This window comes from Eulemur rufifrons, chromosome 27 (assembly GCF_041146395.1).
Source record: "Eulemur rufifrons isolate Redbay chromosome 27, OSU_ERuf_1, whole genome shotgun sequence".
NCBI lineage: Eukaryota > Metazoa > Chordata > Mammalia > Primates > Lemuridae > Eulemur > Eulemur rufifrons.
In genome coordinates, this window is record NC_091009.1 from 17,991,223 (window position 1) to 18,012,060 (window position 20,838).

Consider the following 20,838-nt stretch of genomic DNA (forward strand, 5'->3'; position numbering starts at 1 on the left):
AGCCATTTATGATACCTTGGCCAAGTAAAATAAGAGATTCTTTCATTGTTTTATGTTTGAATGACATTATGAATATATAAACATAAATGAAGCAGATATGCTATATAAAAAGGGCAAAACAGCTCTAGAAACTGTAGCAGGATAAGGAGCTCTTTGCTAAGCTATTTTAAAAGGATATACAGAAGAAGTATATAACAAAATATATGAGACTACCCCAATTTCAAGTAAAATATTTTGTCTAATTTACTGGCTGAGATATACCATCAATGGAGAAATGAAACTAACCAGATTATCGGACTTCCTTCAGAAGGCTAAACAGATAATTGTCCCAATTCCTGCTTGTGTGTTTGAATATATGCTAAAAGACATTAATCTGTTTTTTAAAAATGATGTTTGAAAGGCTGTAAATGAGAAAATGCAAGGTCCATACATACACACACACACACACACACACACACAAAATCTAGACATCAAAAGGGGTGTATGTTAAGTTATATTCAGTAAGGAGTCAGGGAGAAAATTATTCCAGCCAAAGGGAAACTGTAAACAGATAAAATACATGATTTAAAAGGTACAATCTACAAGAAGTTTATGATGCAAAAGACAAATTAGATAATTACAAAATAAAATTGTAACTCTAAAATAGTGGTAAGTATATTAATGCAATGATAGTGCAAGGTGTAAGTTGTGTTAGTATTTTCAAACTAAAGACTCACCATTATAGTTTTCATTTTTTGATGCATAGTTTCTGCACTCAAACTGTTCTTTTCCACAGGTTATTGAACTGCACAAATTTTACCTACAAATATTTCAAAATAAAATGTTTCTTTTTAATTTTAAAAATGCGAGTTCACTAAAGTTATTTAGAAAGGGCAAAGCACATAAACTTTTTAGTAGTGCTTTCCAAAAATGTTATAAAGAAAATTAACCACAATCACCTTTCTCTTTTTTAGCAACTGCTAATAATATGGCAAATATCATAGCAACTTTTACAATTACAGTCACCTCACTCACTGTCTTCTATAAGGATGTACAGCCAAACGTAAAGAACTGTATCTGTGAGAACTATTGTATATACGGTAAATAATATGTATACAATAAACAGTTGGAGAATTTTCAATTATTTTTTAACAAATACGTTCCTCTTTTGAGTAAAGAAGGAGGAAACGTTAGAAAAGCTTCCTCCACCTCCAATGTAACCATGGCTAGCGTGTGTACGCTTCCAGGAATTTTTCTGTTTTACATACACATAGCGCGTTTTTGTTTTGTGCTTCATACCCAATCGTAGAAATGGTGCTTTTTGCATTTTACGAAGCGTCGTAGAGTCCTTTCCACTTCAGCGTCTTTCCCACGTCAGCGTAGAACGCCACATGGCCCTTCCTGGCTCTGCCGGCCAAAGGGCGGGGGTCGAAAGCCCTGGAACTGGCGGGGGTGAGGGGGGCGGCGACGGCGGCGCTCAACGATGACGCACCGCGGCGTGCGCGGTGACGACAGAGGCCGCGGCGCGGGGGCGGGGCGAAGGCTGCGGCGGCGTCGGGCACGCGCACACGTTGCATTCTCTTGCTTTGAGCCGGTGCTGCGTGGTTCAGGCGCCAGCCAGGCGGACTGACAAACCAGCCGACTGGTGGAGATGGCGACGCTCTGTCTGACTGTGAATTCGGGAGATCCTCCTCTGGGTAAGGGGCCGAGGCCGCAGACCTGTGTGTGTTGCATCAGCCAGGGAGGGTGCGGGGCGGGGAAGGTCGCCGCGCCCTGGCTTTGCGCAGCGGTGGTCACCATCTGGTTGGTTGGGCCTGCCCCTCTGCCCTGAATTGTACACGGAGTGGGCTCCGCGCCCTTCGCCCTCTGTGCCCCGGCAGGTGCATCTGCTCCTGAACGCAGTTTTCCCGGGCATGGAGGAAGGCGCGGTGTGAACCCGAGCTGAGACACATGAGGCTCAGCTTCGGACCTTCTTCTTTGACAGGGATGACTCCTGGCCAACTCACCTCTCTCTTAAATAGTCTCCCCTGGAGACCGAGAGTTGCTTAAAATCCAATCATCTTCGCTTCCCTTCTTTTAGCAATCTTTTCCCTAACTTTCCTTATCTTACCTCCCTTCCTGTGTTCTCTACAGAAAAGATCCTCAATCCACTTGGCTTTTCCTTACATTTTATCGGGTTCAAAGAGAACATACCAGACGATCGCATTAACACTTAGAGTTTCAACTGAGGTTGCATTTATTTTTAATTGAGGGTGGTAGGATAATTGCAGAAATACCCAGGTACACTGCAGACTGATGGAGTTGCGTAAAGCAACACCCGGTGGACGTGTAGTAAATGCCAGAGTAAACATTGCACATGTCACCTTCCTGATACATCTTAAGTTCGATTTGGAATTGTTTTGTGATCGTGGCCAAGGTTATCGTGGATAGATAGCTTAGAATTTTTTTGTTGTTGTTACTTTGGGAAATTACGCAAAAGAATTTGAGTAGTCTACTGATCTCAAATTCGTTAATGCTTATGTATAAAATAGACTTTCTAATGTTTATGAAGCCGAGACCTTTAGATCCAAGTGGCCATGTGGGGATGATGAAATTATTCATTACGTTCTCAGCTTTGGTGGTGCTTGCAGTCTGTTGGAACAAAAACACAATTCAATAGCCATTTTAAATATTTAAAAGATGCTAATGTTTTGGCATATTGGTTCCAGTAATTGCCAACTAACCTCACAACAAATCAATTCTAACAGAAATGAGTGATTCTTGGGCTGGAAAAGCACTGGTGGACAGTTTGGCCTCGTGGTTGAGAGAAAGGCATTTTTGGTTCCGATGCCCTTAATCCAATCCTGGCTGCTGCTTACTAGCTGTGGACCCTTGTCAAGTTCCTTGTTTAACTTCTCTCACAGTTTCCTTAAGAAAGGGGGATTAATATATTCCACATAGGGTTGGTCCCTACAATTAAATGAGACTATACTTAAAGTTCCTGATACATTTTAGATATTCAGGAATGGCTGTGGTTTTTACCAGCATTCTTAGAAAATCACTATGAAGGTGAAGGTGATAGACCTGTTTCCTTAGTGAATTATAGAACTCAGAACCGCATTCTGCCAGTATTCTGTAAGAGAGTCTTAAAGAAATTTGTCATTTTGAGCTATAGACCAATATCAAATGTGTATTATTTTTCTATTTTTTCCTCTTCTTTTTTAGTTTTGATTTATTTCTTCCCAGTTTAATTTAAATACATTTTGTTTTTAATAAAACTAGATGAAACATTTAGAAAAATGGATTGCATTGCTAGAATTTCCCTATTTTGTATGCACGCAGCATGTTACATATTTAATGTTAAAGTAATTTCAAACTTACAAAAAAGATGCAAGAAAAGAACAAAGACCTTCCCCCCCCCACCCCCAACCACCAAGAGCATACTGCAGATACGATGCTTCAGTGCCCCAGAATACTCTGGTGTACATCTCTCGAGGGCCAAGAAACTCTACATGACCCCACATGACCATCACAATCAGGAGATAGAGTTGATACAGTTCTTTCATCTAAAACACAGACCCCATTTTTGTTCTATCAGTAATTGTTCCAACAGTACCCTCCATAGTGCAAGGATCAAAATCCAGAATCATGCTTTGTTTGCACCTAGTTGTCATCTCTCCCCAGTTTATTTCAGTCTGGAATGGTTTATTAGTCTTCCCTTGACTTTCATAGCTTTGACCTTTCTGAAGATTATAGGCCACTTACATGAAGAATATCCTCTGTCTGATGTTTCTTCTTGGCTAGATTCAGGATCTGCATCTTTGGCAGGAATACCACAGTGATTCCTTGTTCTTCTTTGCAGCCTGTCGATTGGTGCATGAATTTAATTTTCCCATTACTGATGATTCTTACCTTGATTACTGAAGATGGTATCTGCCAGCTTTCCTCACTGCACAGTTTTCCCTTTACAATTAACAGACATTTTAATGGGGAGATGCATTGGAACCACATAAAGTGTTCCACTCTTCATCAAGCCTTCACCAGCTGGTTTCTGCGTCCAGTGAAGCTTCCTGCCCAACTTGATAGTTATGATGTTTGCCAAATAGTGATTTTCCAATGCTGCCATTCCTACTACATGTATTAGTTGGCATTTTTCTATGAGAAGAACTTTATCTTTTTCTCATTAAAAAAAAACATAGCAAAATATGCTCAAGAGGTTATAATCTGTATTATTCTCATTTTTTAATTTTATTTTTTAAAATTTTATTGAATTATAACTTGCATATTAAGTGCACCAATTTTAAGTGTACAAATTGATTGGCAAATATATACACTGTGTAACCTACACCACAGTGATGATAAAGAATATTTCTATTACTTTAGAAATCTTTTATGCCCCGTTGCAGTCATCCCTCTCCCCATTCTGGCACCTGGTAGCCACTGATCTGCTTTTTGTCACTATTGTTTTGCTTTTTCTAGAATGTCATGTATGTTGAATCATATCATATGTATTCTTTGGTACCTAGGATAATACCTTTGAAATTCATCTATCTTGTCCACAACGGTAGATCATTCCTTTTACTTGCTGGATTATATTTCATTATATGGATGTACTAAAATGTATCTCATTTACTTTGATGGTCAGAATGCCCTTATTTGCCAATGGAAGCCTCTCCAAGGTGGACTCTGTGTCTTTTTGATGTATCTCTTATCTTTCTTTGAGTACTTCCTTGCTGTCTAACAATACAATTTTTTAGGTTTATTTTGTACCTTTCCTGCCACAGCCCTGTTTCCAACAGAACATGGTATTTAGTTGTCTATCTTAACCAAATTATAGGACAAAGGATTAGTGAATCAATTTAGTAAATTTTATTAAGTGTTGAGAGGCAGTATTACACTGTTTTAGAGTTTGAGCTCTGGACTGCCTTAGACCCTGCAAATCCTAACTGACATACAATAAGTCAAGGACACTGAGCTGGTTGTTTAACCTCTCTAAGCCTCAGTTTCCTCTTCTGTAAAATGGAGATAAGGGTATCTCTGAAGGTTACTACAAAGATTAAAAATGATAATGACTGTAAAGCATTAAGCATAGTGCCTACCACATAATAATCACTCAACTACTATTAACAGTAGCTTTTATGTAAAGCACTATTCTGATTTCTTCTTGTTTCCTAAGAGAGGAAAAGGTTAATTTCAGTATTTCTAATTGGAAGCTGAGCACATTCCAAAGCAGCTGGATATGCTTGTGAATGGATTCTGGATTCTGGATTATTTCTCTAAGACAAAATAACTATACTTTATGTCTACAGATGACTGGGGGAAAAAGTATGGCCCTTGCAGGACCTATTATTCGTTTGTTGACTCATCCTTACTGCCTTATGAGTCAGGTTATAAATACTAAATTGTTTTCAAAGAGAAATCTTTTCATCCCATCATTTATAGGAGCTTTGCTGGCAGTAGAACATGTGAAAAACGATGTCAGCATTTCTGTTGAAGAAGGGAAAGAGAATATTCTTCGCATTTCTGAGTAAGTGATTTTATATCTTTGTTTTTAGCACTGATGGCATTTAAAAAAAATCAGCTTTAAATGTTATGTGCTTGTTTTACTTGCTAATTAGGTGGATTGTCCCTAGAAAGCAGTGTGCTTTTCTTCGTCATTCTAAAAGTATTGAACCCAGAGGCTTATATTTGTCTGCAAGCTGATTCCCTTCATAATCTGAACTAGAGACCTAGATTTGAGAGCCCATCTGCAACATCATCTCCTGAAATGAGTTACAGCTGTTTAATTGGACGGGCCTAGTCCCGGAAATGGGAGACTGGTTTAATTGGATCCTTTGCCACTCAGCTATTAACTCGATTTTTCTCTCCACAGCCACCAACTCAGCTCTTAATCTATGAAACATATAGGGACGTTTCAGACAGGGGAATGTTGAAGCACAGAAAGCCATACCCTAAAGACTGGTGCTCTGACATGCTGAGAGGCCTGAGAAGCTGCAAATTTCCTCAAACCTTGTCTTGTTCCACACACAGACCCCTACCCCGCCCCCAAGCAGGAAGGGCTTTCCTTCTGGAATTTCTTTACCTGACCATAAAAGCTTTTTTCCAAAAGAAATGCATTTGTCTTAAACCCCTTCCCTAGGGATCTCATCAAATAATTGGGACAGAAGAGACTTCACCAGCCCAGACGGATTTTTCATTTATTGTTGTGAGAACAGCTCCAAGAGATCAAGTAGGGAACTTTATGTGCATAAGACTATCTTTGTTCCTATGCAGCTCCCCTTCTTGTCTTCCTGTTATGTCTGCTTCCCACTTCCCTACTTCCACCTCCTGCCCTATTTATTCTCCCTGATGATTTACTGTCCCTCAAAAGAATTGTCTACATTTCCCATCTTCCTCCTTCCCTATGAAAAAGAATATATAAACTTCTGTATACCACTGGAGTTATTGGATAATCACTCTGTGATTTTCCTTGCACATTAATAAATTTATATGCCTTTTTTCCTTAAAAAAAAAAAAAAAGAAAAAGGAACTGAAAATGTACAGAAAGATTTTATATAAGGCTTTTAAATTCTGTTGTAATTCTGGTGGAAAATTGGAGGTATTTCAGATCAATAGTAATAGGAAAGAAAGAAATTTGTTAAGTCCACAGCATGGAATGTTGGGCATCTATGAAAAAAGGCTTATGAAGAATTTTTAATGATGGATATGTTTATAATCTAACATTAATAACACAGAACACAATGTATAGTTCAAATCTGCATAGAAAAATATGAGAAATGTACAACACTGGATGTTTTTAGTTGTCTGTATTTTCAACATTTTCTACAATATGCATATATATTTATGTTGTTGATTAAAGCTAATCATTTGCAGCCCAGGATATATAGAAGATCGAGTGCCCTTGAACTCATCTCTTTTCTTTGGAACCCGTTGGAAAAAATAACAAATAAGGGAGGACATTGTTCTTTCATATAATGAAACTAAGAAATAGACACAACTTGGTTTCAGGTTCAAGGATACTTTGCAGATAGACGAATCTGGACCAGATTGAAAAAGGGTGTCAAAGATATTCTCAAGCAGGATGCAGATTTTGAAATGTGTTTAAAAGGTCTGTGATAAACTGATAGAAGAAAGACTTGTATTGGTGAAAAGACAAGGTATGTAAAATAAGAGTATTACAAGCTTGGCATCATTTTCCCATGAAAAATCTTAGACGGAAGTAGGATTAAAAGATGCGCCATGCAGCTTCTTGACTTGGAAAACTTGCCATGCTCACTTGTTGAGCCTCAAAGGGAGAATGAACAGAATCCAAGAGGAACATTTCCATCTCTCTACTGCTGTTTATCCTGATATTTTACAATTCTTTGTTGTCTAAAAATAATTGAATATGGCATAGTATTATTAACAGTTGTAATACATTAAATATCACTAGTTCAAATTTATTTTTTTAAAAGCTGAATGTTATTTATGTAGTGTTTGTAATGATGTTACTTTCCCCTACCTGCAGAGATTGGAATTAGTCTATTGTTGCTTTGTAGTAGTCTAACTTTAGTGAATAAACCTAATAATTCTTGGCTTAATAAACATACTGTCCCAAGACAGGAAAACAGTTGTTGCTGAAGTCTTGGCTTCTATTAGTAGTTGGTAGATACATATTTCACTTGAAAACCACTAATTTGCCTTTCCCAGACTTAACTCTTACCGTTGACTTGCTGGTCACTTAATTAGTAAACTAGTATTTATAGTAATAATCACTGCTGTGACTGTGAGTAACATGGGTAAAGGAACTTATGTAATCTGTAATTATGTTCTCAAAGTACTGACCTAAACAGATTGTCCCATGTGCCTCTTTTCATCTGTATCCCATCCCCACCATTCCCAATAGAGCCCTATTCAAAGTGTTGCAGATATACATTTTTCATGTGTTCAAAATTAATGTCTTTCTTCAAGGTTCCAAATTTCATATTTATTCATGTTATTTACAGTTATTGACAAGCCTAGTCTATTTTTTCATTAAAGTTCTTTTTTTAAAATCAAGGCTACATATGCAAATACTTTAGAGGCATAGTTCTGTAAGTTTTTAAATAAAAAAATACCGGTCTCCACCCCCCCCATCCTCCATTTTTCCCTCTGTGGGAGCAAATATTTCAACTCTTTCCCACTGATTCTTTTGGTATCGACCTTTGTCTCCAAGTAACATTCTGATATTGTTTTTCCTTGCTTTTCCAATTTTAGACATTATCTTTCTACAGCAAAAGTTTAAGCTGAAACTCTTCTTTCCCCTCTTGCCACTACATGCACACACTTACCCTACACTCACTAACTTCCTGCCTCCCGATGTGATTGTATCATAATTCTGGTTTGATCACCGTTCATTGTTAATATTACAATCATTACAAGTTTTATTCACTGCTGAGCCACATATATAATTGCTTTTCACATAGAACTTTTAGATTTCCATAGAATAATTGTTGTTGTTTGCTTTGTGCCTTTCTTCTGAAGCCTCTCTGATTTCTCATTTTCTGTGTGACTTTAGGAAGTTTGGAGAAATCTTCCCTTATAGGAGTCTGAAATTTTATAATAATATGGTTTACTCTGGGTCTATTTTTAATCTGTTCTGCTGGGCATTTGTTTGCTTCTTTCAGTGTATAATAGAAACTTGGAAATCCTGTTTTGGGAACATAAAAATTTTATTCTTTGATTTGGAAAATTTTTTCTCTCCATTTTCTGTTCTTTATGTGGATGTGGGGATTAGTCCTTTTATTTTCTTAAATTGTCGCCTCTATTTTTTATCCTTTTTTAATTTTTAGAGATGAGCTCTCTCTGTGTTGCCCAGGCTGGAGTGCGGTGGCTCTTCACAAGTGTGACCATCATGTGCTATAGTCTTGAACTCCTGGCCTCAAGCAATCTTTCTGCCTCAACCTCCCAAGTAGCTGGGACTATAGGCGTGTACCACCGTACCAGCCCATCTTTTTTTTCTTTTTTCTTTACTTTCTGGAGAGTTCCTCAACTTTATCATCCCATTTTTCTATTGAGTTCTTTATTTCTGCTGTTATATTTTTAGTATCTGAGAGTTCTGTTTTTTACTTTTTGGGTACTCCTTTTATAGTATCTTGTTCTTGTTTTATGATTGCAACATTTTGTTTCATTACTAAAAAGAAATTTATTTACTTTTTAAGTTTTCTTTGCCTGTGATTTGTCCAGCTTACATTTTTCTCTTTTTATTTTGGTCACTGTCTTTAAAGTTAAAGGTTTTCTTCAATGCTCTGGTAACTCCTGATAGTTTGCTTGGATTTAGAGTAGGAAATTAAGACTGATTACAAATTCTGAACTTGGGGTTGGTGTTGTCAACTTTGAGCTTTACTCTAGGATGATCTGATAGAGCTGTTCATTTGGGGAACAGCTTATGTCAGTATTCTTAATTCTTTCCTCCTTGGGCTGATCAGATTATCCAGAGAAGACTTTCAGTCTCCTGTTTGGAATGTGAAGAAGAGCTGGTGCCCGCATATTTTGAGAGCTGAGGGCAGGAAGAATGCTGGGGATCTCAGCATCTAGTATGCATGTATTCCTTTGTTCTCCCTGTTTTATAAAAAAATTGTGACAGAGTTTTGATCTTCTGTCTTTTTTTTTTTTTTTTTAAGAGACAGAGTCTTCTTCTGTCACCCAGGTTGGATTGCAGTGGTGCAAACTTACCTCACTGTAATGTCGAACTCCTGGGCTCAAATGATCCTCCCGCCTCAGCCTCCCAGTAGCTAAGACTACAGATTTGCACCATTATGCCCAGCTAATTTTTTAACTTTTTTACTTGTTGTATTGCCCAAGCTGGTCTCAAATTCCTGGGCTCAAACAATCCTCCTGCCTCTGCCTCCCAAAGTGCTGGTGTTACAAGCATGAGCCACTGTGCCCAGCCTGATCTGTCTTCTTTATCTGGAACATGGTAAAACTAGCCTCTTCACAATTGTATATACGTGGCTTCTTTGCCTTAATTCATTTAAAATCACTGTTATTTTCAGTATCCCAATTATATTTTCATATTTTCTTCCCTGAATAGACATGCAGAAACTAGTAGTTAGAAGGATGAAACATCAAATAGAAAGTCTACTCTGAAGTGAATTCATGGATTTAACTGAATATTTTAGAACAAATTGGAATTTGATAGAAACAGAGTAAAGAACAAATTAGCAGATCCATTTTTTTACTGTAGTAGAAAATACATGATAAATGTAAAAAGGTTTCAATTTTTAAATTTCTTCATAAGTCTCATGACTCTTAGTGATTTGCTAGAGCAACAGTAATATTTTATCTCATGCTTATGTTCTAGAAATGTGGTATTCACAGACGTAAATTCCATACTTCGCTACTTGGCCAGAGTTGCAACTACAGCTGGGCTCTATGGCTCTAACTTGATGGAACATACTGAGGTAAACAATGAACATTTCCTTACGTGCGTTTTCTTATTTTGATTTATGCTTCTGGTTTTTTGGGAACCTCACCTTATTGGCTTATGTCCTCTTATTCTACTTAGGGATATTAACAGAATGTTAATTATTATAGAGTTAGGAAGTGCTCGTTAGTGTTTTATTTTCACAAAAAATTCTCTTTTTTTATAGCTCCTAAGTTTGAACATTTACTCCCATACCAGCTGTCCTATTGGGGCATTTAGTGCTGTCTTTGTCTTCCTAGATTCCTAGAATTTCGTAGCTGGATGGAACTGTATAGGTCATCTCATCCAACTTTCTTACTTTATGGATAAGGCAGCAGGCCTAGAAAAGTTAAGAAATTTACCCAGGGTAACACACATAATTTGGAAGCCATTTTTTCTTTTTCCTTTTCTTCTTCTTCTTCTTTTTTATTTTTAATTTGAGATAGGGTTTCCCTCTGTTGCCTGGGTAGAGTGCAGTGGCGTCATCATAGCTCACTGCAGCCTCAAACTCCTGGGATCAAGCGATCCTCCTGCCTCAGCCTCCTGGGTAGCTGGGACTACAGGTGTGCATGTCTCACCACACCCAGCTAATTTTTCTATTTTTTGTAGAGACAGGGTCTTGCTTTTGTTCAGGCTGGTCTCAAACTCCTGACCTCAAGTGATCCTCCCACTTCAGCCTCTCAAAGCGCTAGAATTACAGGAATGAGCCACCACACCCAGCCCACACATAGTTTAGAACCCATTTTCTTTTCTAAGTATATGCCTTATTTAATTAATTACAACAGTAGTAAATTAACTTTCGTTACAGTCATGCATTGCTTAACAAGGCGATACATTCTGAGAGATTCATTGCTAGGTGATTTTGTCATTGTGTGAACATCATAGAGTATTTACATAAACCTAGATGGTATAGCATACTGCACACCTTGGTTATATGGTACAGCCTCTTGCTCTTAGGCTACAAACCTGTGCAGTGTGTTGCTGTACTGAATACTTTAGGCAATTGTAACACAGTAAATATTTGTGTATCTAAATATAGAAAAGGTACAGTAAAAATACAGTATTATAATCTTATGGGACCATCGTCATATATGTGTTTTATCATTGACTGAAATGTCATCATGTGGTGTATGTCTGTACTGCTCTTTGCAGTCTGCTTTTTTGTTTGTTTGTTTGTATTCTACTCTAACTTACCTAAATCTCATAAAATTCCAAATACAAACAGTGGTTTCTAAATATTTACTTTTAAATTCTTTAAGTGAATGAATCTGTTTGGCTAGGTACCATGCCTTGGGTTTGTTCAGGTTGGTTATTCTTTCCTGCCACCAGTTCTCAACTCTTTATTTTTCTTTCCTGGAGTGCTTCTCCATACCCCTGCAAAAAAAAAAAAGAGAAAGAAAGCAAGCAAGCATAGAAAAATAACAAAATATGGCTTTTATTTAAGTTCCATCTGAGATCCCAGGCAACCAGAATTTAGTCTAACAGAAAAGAAAAGCATGATTCTAACAGAGGAAGCCAAGAGTGTACTGTTGTTCCAGTTAACTAGAATTTTTTATCATGGTCTTTTTTTTTTTTTTCAGTCTAAACACTGTGTATAATACATTTCTTTTTACCTTTGCGTTCACAGATTGATCACTGGTTGGAGTTTAGTGCTACAAAATTGTCTTCATGTAATTTGTTTACTTCTGCAATCAATGAGCTCAACCATTGCCTATCTCTGAGAACATACTTAGTTGGAAACTCCTTGAGCTTAGCAGATTTATGTGTTTGGGCCACTCTGAAAGGTAACAATTCTTCTTAAAATGTTCTACTTTAATTATTTAATATTTTGCTGGATAAGAAGTACATATACTTCTGTGTATGTGAATGTATGATTGTAGCTTTGTAAATGTTAAAGAGTTAAGTAAACTCTTCAGCACCTGTTTTTGACATTACATCTCAGAATTGAGCTGCTTCTCTATCATCTTGGTTTTTATTTTGCTCTCCACTTGATCTATTTAAAGCTTTCCTCAATTACAAAATGCAGCATTGGTGCTATGGTGGGTTTGTGGAGGTGAGAATAGGATCTAGTATTAGAGAACTTCATTGAACTGTACTTAAAAAATATTTATTTAAGGTTTACTAAATAATTTTAAAATTATGTTTGATAATAGGAAATGCTGAATGGCAGGAACAGTTGAAACAGAACAAAGCTCCAGTTCATGTAAAACGCTGGTTTGGCTTTCTCGAAGCGCAGCAGGTCTTCCAGTCAGTAGGTACCAAGTGGGATGTTTCACCAACCAAAGCTAGAGTGGTAAGCCATCTTCTTCCTTTTTTAAAAAAGTGCTGATATTTCAGTCTCTCTGAGGCTGTAGGTCTGAAAACAAAATTATTTCTACTCATAAAGTTTAGTTTCTTTTCACAAATAAAAAAGGATCTTCTTGGAAGAATTTGCCATCTTTAATTCTTGCTTTGATTTTAATTGTTCAAGCATTTAAGTGCTAATGTTTATAATTATATATCTAAAGATTATGATTATCCAGTGTATGTCTCATAGGCAGTCCAAACTTCATATTACTAAAATCTCAGTATTTTACAGCTGTAAAATCTTTTCTTCCTCCTAAATCTCTTGTTCTCTGGTTTTTGAATCATTGACCATTGCGTCCTGCAATTCTGCGGAGTCTTCTTGTTGATTCTGTAGGATAATGTGGCATAGAGTACAGTAGAAAAGGTCCTCCCAGCCAGAGTTGCTCTACTTTGACTTGTTTCCATATTAGGCATGTGTAGTAAAGTTTCGATTTAACAAAGGTTCCTTTTTTTCTCCTCCCTCCCCTTCCCCCACCAATCAAGGTTTTCTGATGCAATAAAATTTGGAAACTACTGCCTGCTTGGATAAAGACACCACAGTCCACTCATTTTTTTTGGCTTTAAAATCTCTACTCATCCTTCATTTTTTACTTCTAATTGGTCTATGAGTCCTATTATTACTCCTGACATCTATAGATTTATTTTCTGTCCATCTTTACTGCTATTGCATTTTATTGAGGCCACATTGGTTTAATTCCATAATCTCATAACTGAACTTCCTTTCTTTTTTTTTTTTTTGAGACAGAGTCTCACTCTGTTGCCCGGGCTAGAGTGAGTGCCGTGGCGTCAGCCTAGCTCACAGCAACCTCAAACTCCTGGGCTTAAGCGATCCTACTGCCTCAGCCTCCCGAGTAGCTGGGACTACAGGCATGCGCCACCATGCCCGGCTAATTTTTTGTATATATATATTTTAGTTGTCCATATAATTTCTTTCTATTTTTTTAGTAGAGACGGGGTCTCGCTCTTGCTCAGGCTGGTCTCGAACTCCTGACCTCGAGCGATCCACCCGCCTCGGCCTCCCAGAGTGCTAGGATTACAGGCGTGAGCCACCGCGCCCGGCCTGAACTTCCTTTCTTTGGTTTCTTTTTTCTCTAGTTCAGTCTCTGCTCTGTCCTGGGTATCATTTTAGAAAATACAAATACATGGTCCCATTGCTGCTGAGGACTCCCCATTGCCTAAAATATAAAGCAAAGCTTAAAAGGTCCTTCATGTTTTGGACTTAATCTATTTCAGCTTCTTTGCCCACCCACCCAATATGTATTCCTAACTTTTCAATGGACATTGCACTACTCTTCCCTACCTTTGTGTCTTACCTATGGTGTTATTCCTTTACTTAGAATGAATACACTGTACACTCTCCATCTGATACATTTCTACTTATTTTTCAAGGTGTATGTTGGTTCTTATTGCCTGATGACCCTAGATATTGTTGATTAACTTCAGCTGAATGCTCTCACAGCACCCTGAACATATCTCAATTACTGGTATTTGGTTTTTTTAATATCCACCAGATTTTGAGTCCTCAAGTGCAGGGATGATATCCTAGTCATCATTTTTTTCTTATAACCAGCATAGTGCCTTGCTCATTTGTTGAATGAACGTATTCTTAAACATTTAACCATATAACTTTTTGTTGTGATGGCGGTTCTGTTTTTCAGGCACCTGAGAAAAAGCAAGATGTTGGGAAATTTATTGAGCTTCCAGGTGCAGAGATGGGAAAGGTTACTGTCAGATTTCCTCCTGAGGCTAGTGGGTAAGAAAATATAACTCACATTTATAATTGAATATATTTATGGAAAAGCTTAAAACAGTTATTGAATACTTTTAATATTAATAGGTTAATGATATAGAAGAACATAAGATTTTTAATTGTGAGTTAAAATTCTAAACATCTTAATAGATTTTTAATTAACAGCTAATGTTAATTTACTCAATTTGTAGTTTTAGTTTGTTAACTTAGAAGAGACAACATTTTAATTTTACCCTGACAGAATTTTAAAGATAAATAACAAAATATCCATAAATAGAAAGCCTTAAATTTTATTTTTATTGTGAGATTTTTGGCCTTTTATTTAATAGCATTTCTATTTGCATCTTGAACAATCCTTTTTTTTTTTTTCCTTTTAATGCAGTTCAGTATTAAAAGACTGACCAATCTTTTTAATTAGCAGTAGAAGTTATGGTAGTATAAAGTTATTTTTTTCCCAAATAGAGGAAGAATAGTTCTGAAAAGCCTATTCCCATTCAATTCTTTCCATTATTAGCAGGTTTCCTAACCCCTTTAACTCTTGGCACTCATAGAAAGTAATATTTGAATAGCTCATTAGAGAAAGAGAATATTCTGTCTGGTGGCCACCAGCCAGGGGCTGCTTCAGGCCCTGCCTAGCATTCCCCAAGGCTGAGGTGAGAGTCTTGGTTGAAGCATATTGGACAAACTTTGTAAAAGAGCCCCTCCAGTGATAGTAATATAATAAAAGGCCTCACTCAGAAGTGTAGCCATTAGGGAAGAGTTGTGCCATATTTTGGAAATGATATGATTATGTTTTCCAAATTTGGTTTAATTTCAGATTTTGTATTCTGTAGCCAAATTCTTACCCATCTGTAGTAAGTGGAATATGTAGACAATAGAAACTGGTAGATGCAGAAACGATTTTCTTTTAGCTGTGTATTTAATAGTTTTTCAACAAACTATTTCACAGTTGCCATGAATAGCAAAATCAAATCTAGAATTCCACATTTTCTCTCTGCTTTTCTAGGTTTGCTGATTCAGAGCTGAAATAAAGGATAGGTAGAAGGAGATGAAAGTGAAATAATAACTCTGGAAAATTCACAAACTTGATTATTAAATGATTGGTACTTAGCTGAGTGGAGTCATAAATAATACATACCTTCCATGATTTAATTCCCATACACATGTTGGTCTCGACCATCGAGTATTTTGCTTCTGTGCACTTGGTTTGAGAAGTCATGGTTGTCCTGTTGGATAGTGACCTTAATTGTTTGATAAAATTCACATCTTTTGGCAGTGGCCACTTATAGTTGTGCCATTTGAACATTTGTCCTTTTTGAATCTTTTTATATTTTCTGTCACTGTCACTTCTTAGACTAGTGAGCTCCCCATGTTTATATATTTGCAGTATAAAATATTGTTTACCTGTCTCTAAATCATGTCAATTTCAGAGACCATACTCTTGGCCTAATACAGTTTTGGGATTTGAAATATAAATTGATATTGAGTTTTTCTTATTTTTCACAAATTTGTTCATCTCTTCTACTGTTAAAGAGTTCTTTAATTATTTTTCTCTTTTGTCTTACATGAAAGGCCATGACAGCCTTTTATTCTTATTCTTAGCTAACGTGTATGTAGCATTTATTATGTGCAGGTACTACCAAATGTTTGCATATAGTAACTCATTTAATCCTAACAGCCCTGTGAGGAAGGCACTGTTGTTTGTCCCTGTTTTACAAATGGTTTTAGAAACTGATTCATACCACATATTAGTAATTTGCCAAACTCAGACCTATGCTGTCTGGCTGTAGAATCCATATAACTAAAAATTATACTGCCTGTGCCTGTTATATGTGGCAGAAGCCCAATTCAGCATCAGTTACTAACTCATGTAGCATGGTTCTTACTTTGGTTAGCTTTTCTGATATAGGTTGTCTCTTTAACTGATTATTTTACTTGTCTTGTGAATATTTTATAGTTCTTTTAGCTTTCTTGAGGTGTGGAATTGTTAGAACTGCACGCATTATTTCAGATTCAGAAATGGTATCTTTAAGTATAAGATGTTTTGATTTCATTACCCTTCTTAAATTAATTCTTGTATGTAAAGCCAAGCACATTAATCATCACATAATAGGCGGTCAGTGATGTCAGTGATTATTGGTCTTTTCTTTTTGACAATGATTATAGCATGTTACTGGGTCAAACACCCTAATGAAATCTGTACACAGTATTTTTAGTTCTTGATTTATAGCCCTTTATTTTAAATAAACCTTTATTTGAGAATAGCTATAGATTTATAGAAAGTTGAAAAAATAGTACAGAAAGTTTCCATATGTACCCAACTGTACCCAGTTTTTCCTAATGTTAGTATCTTATATTACTTTGGTACATATTTCATAACTAAGGAACCAATTTTGGTACATTATTCATTAAACTCTATACTGTTTATGGAATTCTTTTTTCTCTTTTTAAAGACAGGGTTTCATTCTGTTGCCCAGGCTGGAGTGCAGTGGTGCAATCATAGCTCACTGCAGCCTTGAAATCCTGGGCTCACACTATCCTCCCACCTCAGCCTCCCCAGTTGGTGGGATTACAGGCATGAGCCACTGCATGCAGTGGGATTTCATTAGTTTTTTCCTAAGATATATATTTTTTTCTCCTCTAAGATCTCATCTGGGATATCATATACAGCCCTTTATTTTATGCAGAAAGTTTTGAATAGCCCTAAATGCCTTGCATTAGCCTATGCTATGCATATAAACCCTTCTTAAAGTGGAGTCATTTATCTGGAATGCTGCATGAAATTCTAACAACTGAATTGATTCAAAAAATGATATAGAAAATAACAAAAAAAAGATAAAGAGACACACAAGCGGTTGTACTTTTCCCTCCCATCAAAGGTGTTCATGAAACTAGGTGACTGTCTTAAACCTGTGACCGCTGCCATCATTATTAATTGAAACCAATAAAAGTTGGTGAGAGCTGTTTAAATTTCACACCTTGTTCCCTGCCCCAATCAAGTGTATTTTCAACAGTGGTGGTATGGGATATGGTTTTTTACCATCCTCATTGATAGAGGAAGATGTTGATGTATGAAATTATCAACAGTGCCTCTTATTTATTCCTTACAATTTTTAACTGCCCATAGGAACGGAACAGTGTTTTCATAGATTCTAATTCATATGGAGTGTTGGTGCTGAGAAGACCTTCGGGATGATTTAGTTAAAATCCTTTTATTTTGGCATCTGAGAAAATAGAAGCCTAGAGAAATGGCTTTTCTGTGGCTTCCTGATTCTCATGTGCTCTCTCATTTGGCCATCACAGTGACAGTGACAATCTCAGAGGAGCTTCTCTCTAGTGGGCATTAGGTGAGCACCCCGTTCTCAGTGGTAGCAGGTCTTATTAAAGATACACTACCAGGTAGCATTTGAAGCAGTATTGGAAGTGGTTTTTCGCCAGTTAAATGACCGTTCCTTTTGAGAAAAAGAAGATTCTTGCAATATTTGTAAATACCTTGTCCCTTTGCGAGTTTTACATATGAAGTTGTTTCTTATGATTGTTTTGTAAATGTGGTCTTTTCCTTCCTGTCAGGGTCAGGTTTTCTATCACAGTACTTCTTGCTAGCAAATAAAATATGACTGGAGTACCAATTAGAAGGATTTTTGTTTACTTCTCATCTCCTCAAAAAGGTTAAGTTTAAATATTTAGTTAAAGCATGTTAATGAGTTTCTTTGTGAAATGTTTTTGTTTTAGTTACTTACACATTGGGCATGCAAAAGCTGCTCTTCTGAACCAGCACTACCAGGTTAACTTTAAAGGGAAACTGATCATGAGATTTGATGACACAAATCCTGAAAAAGAAAAGGAAGATTTTGAGAAGGTAACTAAAAGTGTAGTGATGACCCTTTGTCAGAAAAGTTAATTAAAATTAGACGGTGACCTAATACCTTCATGGTATGAAAATAAAATAAGTTTTTTCTCATAGCTGCTTTTTCCCCCTCATTTGTTTGTATATTCCATGTCTGAGACCTAAGACAAGAAATACCAAGCTCCTATACCAAAAAACTTAAATTTATTTTTCTCTTCCCCAATTGTAGAATTTACCTAAATGCTATTTTTCCCTGTAAGTACCAATTTCTTAAGTGAATTGGTCACTGGAGGCAGGTTTCCTTTTTGTCCTATTATCTTAAGTTTATGAATGAAATAAACACTAAGTAGGTATTAGAAGGTGAAGGTTTCCTAGCCTCTTATCTCATCTTTATTCAGAAGCACTGCAGTGTATTCAAAGAGAGGGCAGATAATTATCAGCTTGACCAGTACTAACCAGCTTTTCCAGAGTAAAAGGAAAGCTCCGTCATAAGAGCAGCTTTCTCAGCTGGAAATTTGGAGGCTACTATAATGAATATCTATCTCTTTTTTTCTTTTTTGAGCTAATACCATACAACTTCCACAACCATTTTCAGACTATATAAGACTGATGGTGTGTTATCACATTTGCCCAAATGCGGTATCAAGGGTTGGAAATGCACAAGAAATTACAAAAGATATACTGATGGTTATTTTGGTTTATTATTGCAGGTTATCTTGGAAGATGTTGCCATGTTGCATATCAAACCAGATCAATTTACTTACACCTCGGATCATTTTGAAACGATAATGAAATATGCAGAGAAGCTGATTCAAGAAGGGAAGGCTTATGTGGATGATACTGCTGCTGAGCAGATGAAGGCAGAACGGGAGCAGAGGATAGAATCCAAACATAGAAACAATTGTAAGGCACATTTAGTGTTTTATATTTTAATTGATATTCTTATATTCTGCTTCTTTAGTAGAACATGCTTTCTTTTCTATGAAAACTGCTGGTTTGAAACACATTTGGAAACATTATTTATATGTTATGCTAATTCATCTCTTAGAAATCTTTCTTCTTTCTCTGTCATCTTTATTTTCTTGTTACTTTGTTAGCATCACGACTGCATATGAAGTGTCGGTGCCCTTGCTCTCTCACTTATTGTGTGCAGTCTTTTGCATTGCATTTATTCCATTTATAGGATTCCTTTGCAACACTTTGTAGTTTTCTAATAAAGTGTTCAATGATAATGTTATTATCACCCAAGTCCTCCTTTCAGCATGTGGATAAATGTGAATCTAAGCTCAGTACTACCCTATATCTCTGAAATATCACTTGACTAAAGAACATATCTTAGTCATGCCTTATATCCTGACCTCCTCAATTGGACTATTTTTATCAGAACTTATTAACATTAATGTCACTAAAGTTGGTATATAGCCCCCCACTGCTAAATTTGACTGGCTTAAAAAAAGAAAAAATAAATAAATTGGGCTATTTTTATTCTGTAATTATATTGCCAGAACTTCCATACTGTATTTAAATCTTGAGGGTCACATTTGGGAATTATGGTAAATTCAACTTGTTTTTCGTAAGTCTGTCTTTTTTATTTTGAAAAGTTTCTCTACATTTTCAAAGATAGTTAACAGCTGGTCTTTTAGACCTGTTTTCATTCTTTGAGGGCAGCTAAAGTGTCCATCGTATCTTTAGTAGTTTCCACAGAAAATTATTAACAGTTCTTTCTTATCGATAAGGGGCAGGTTTTCAATATTCTGACATAGGTAGAACCATGATCGCTCAGAATATGGAGTCCTTTTTTCTGGTATTAAACCGTTGTATCACTGTCTGTTTTGTATCATCTCTCATTTTCTTGGATCCAAGAATATCTTGCTTCTCACTGGGAAGACTAAATGGGCTTTCAGGGAGCCCACAGGTCAGGCTCTCAGCCCAAGCCATGTTCTTCAGACAGGCATGTGCTGTAGCGCCAACACCTAAGGGGCCCCAAGGGCCAAGACAAACCTTTCTGTACCCTGGGCATGAGGTGGCAAAGGAAGAGAATGCTTCTGCTTTAAAGGCAGAATTTTTTGTTTGGGTTTTTTTGAGATGGGGTCTCGCCCAGGCTGGAGTGCAGAGACCTGATCATAACTCACTACAACCTCAAACTCCTGGGTTCAAGTGATCCTCCTGTCTCAGCCTCCTCAGTAGCTGAGACTACATGTGTGTGCCACCACGCCTGGCTAAGTTTTCTGTTTTTTGTACAGATGATATCTCACTCTTGCTCAGGCTGATCTTGAACTGCTGGCCTCAAGCAATCCTCCCACCTGGGCCTCCCAAAGTGCTGGGATTGTAGGCGTAAGCCACCGTGCCCAGCCTAAAGGCAGAATTTTAAATTTGGGTGGGAGAGAAGACAAGAAGGGGCTGGCCATTTATGCCACAGTGGGAAAATGGGAAACACAGGGTGAGAAGAACCTTAGGCCTGTACAAGCTTTCTTACCTTTAATCGATACTACATCAATAGAATATATTGAAGTT

The 20,838-nt window shown here is 36.9% G+C and overlaps 1 protein-coding gene and 1 long non-coding RNA gene across 3 annotated transcripts in view; one reads left to right on the plus strand and one right to left on the minus strand.

The window, feature by feature from the left end:
- Positions 1-1,442, minus strand: part of LOC138375813 (uncharacterized) — a 24,175-nt gene extending 22,733 nt beyond the window's left edge. For both annotated transcript variants that reach the window (XR_011231562.1, XR_011231563.1), the window contains exons 1-2: positions 1,279-1,442; positions 717-799 (exon numbers count right to left, since the gene is read on the minus strand). This is a non-coding gene — a long non-coding RNA (uncharacterized lncRNA). The remainder of the gene's footprint in view (positions 1-716; positions 800-1,278) is intronic.
- Positions 1,443-1,517: 75 nt separating this feature from the next.
- Positions 1,518-20,838, plus strand: part of EPRS1 (glutamyl-prolyl-tRNA synthetase 1) — a 65,231-nt gene continuing 45,910 nt past the window's right edge. The window contains exons 1-8 of the mRNA XM_069459754.1: positions 1,518-1,676; positions 5,401-5,485; positions 10,280-10,379; positions 12,009-12,165; positions 12,535-12,674; positions 14,386-14,480; positions 18,210-18,336; positions 19,035-19,227. Coding sequence (XP_069315855.1) covers positions 1,631-1,676; positions 5,401-5,485; positions 10,280-10,379; positions 12,009-12,165; positions 12,535-12,674; positions 14,386-14,480; positions 18,210-18,336; positions 19,035-19,227 — 943 coding nt within the window. The 5' untranslated portion in view covers positions 1,518-1,630. The remainder of the gene's footprint in view (positions 1,677-5,400; positions 5,486-10,279; positions 10,380-12,008; positions 12,166-12,534; positions 12,675-14,385; positions 14,481-18,209; positions 18,337-19,034; positions 19,228-20,838) is intronic.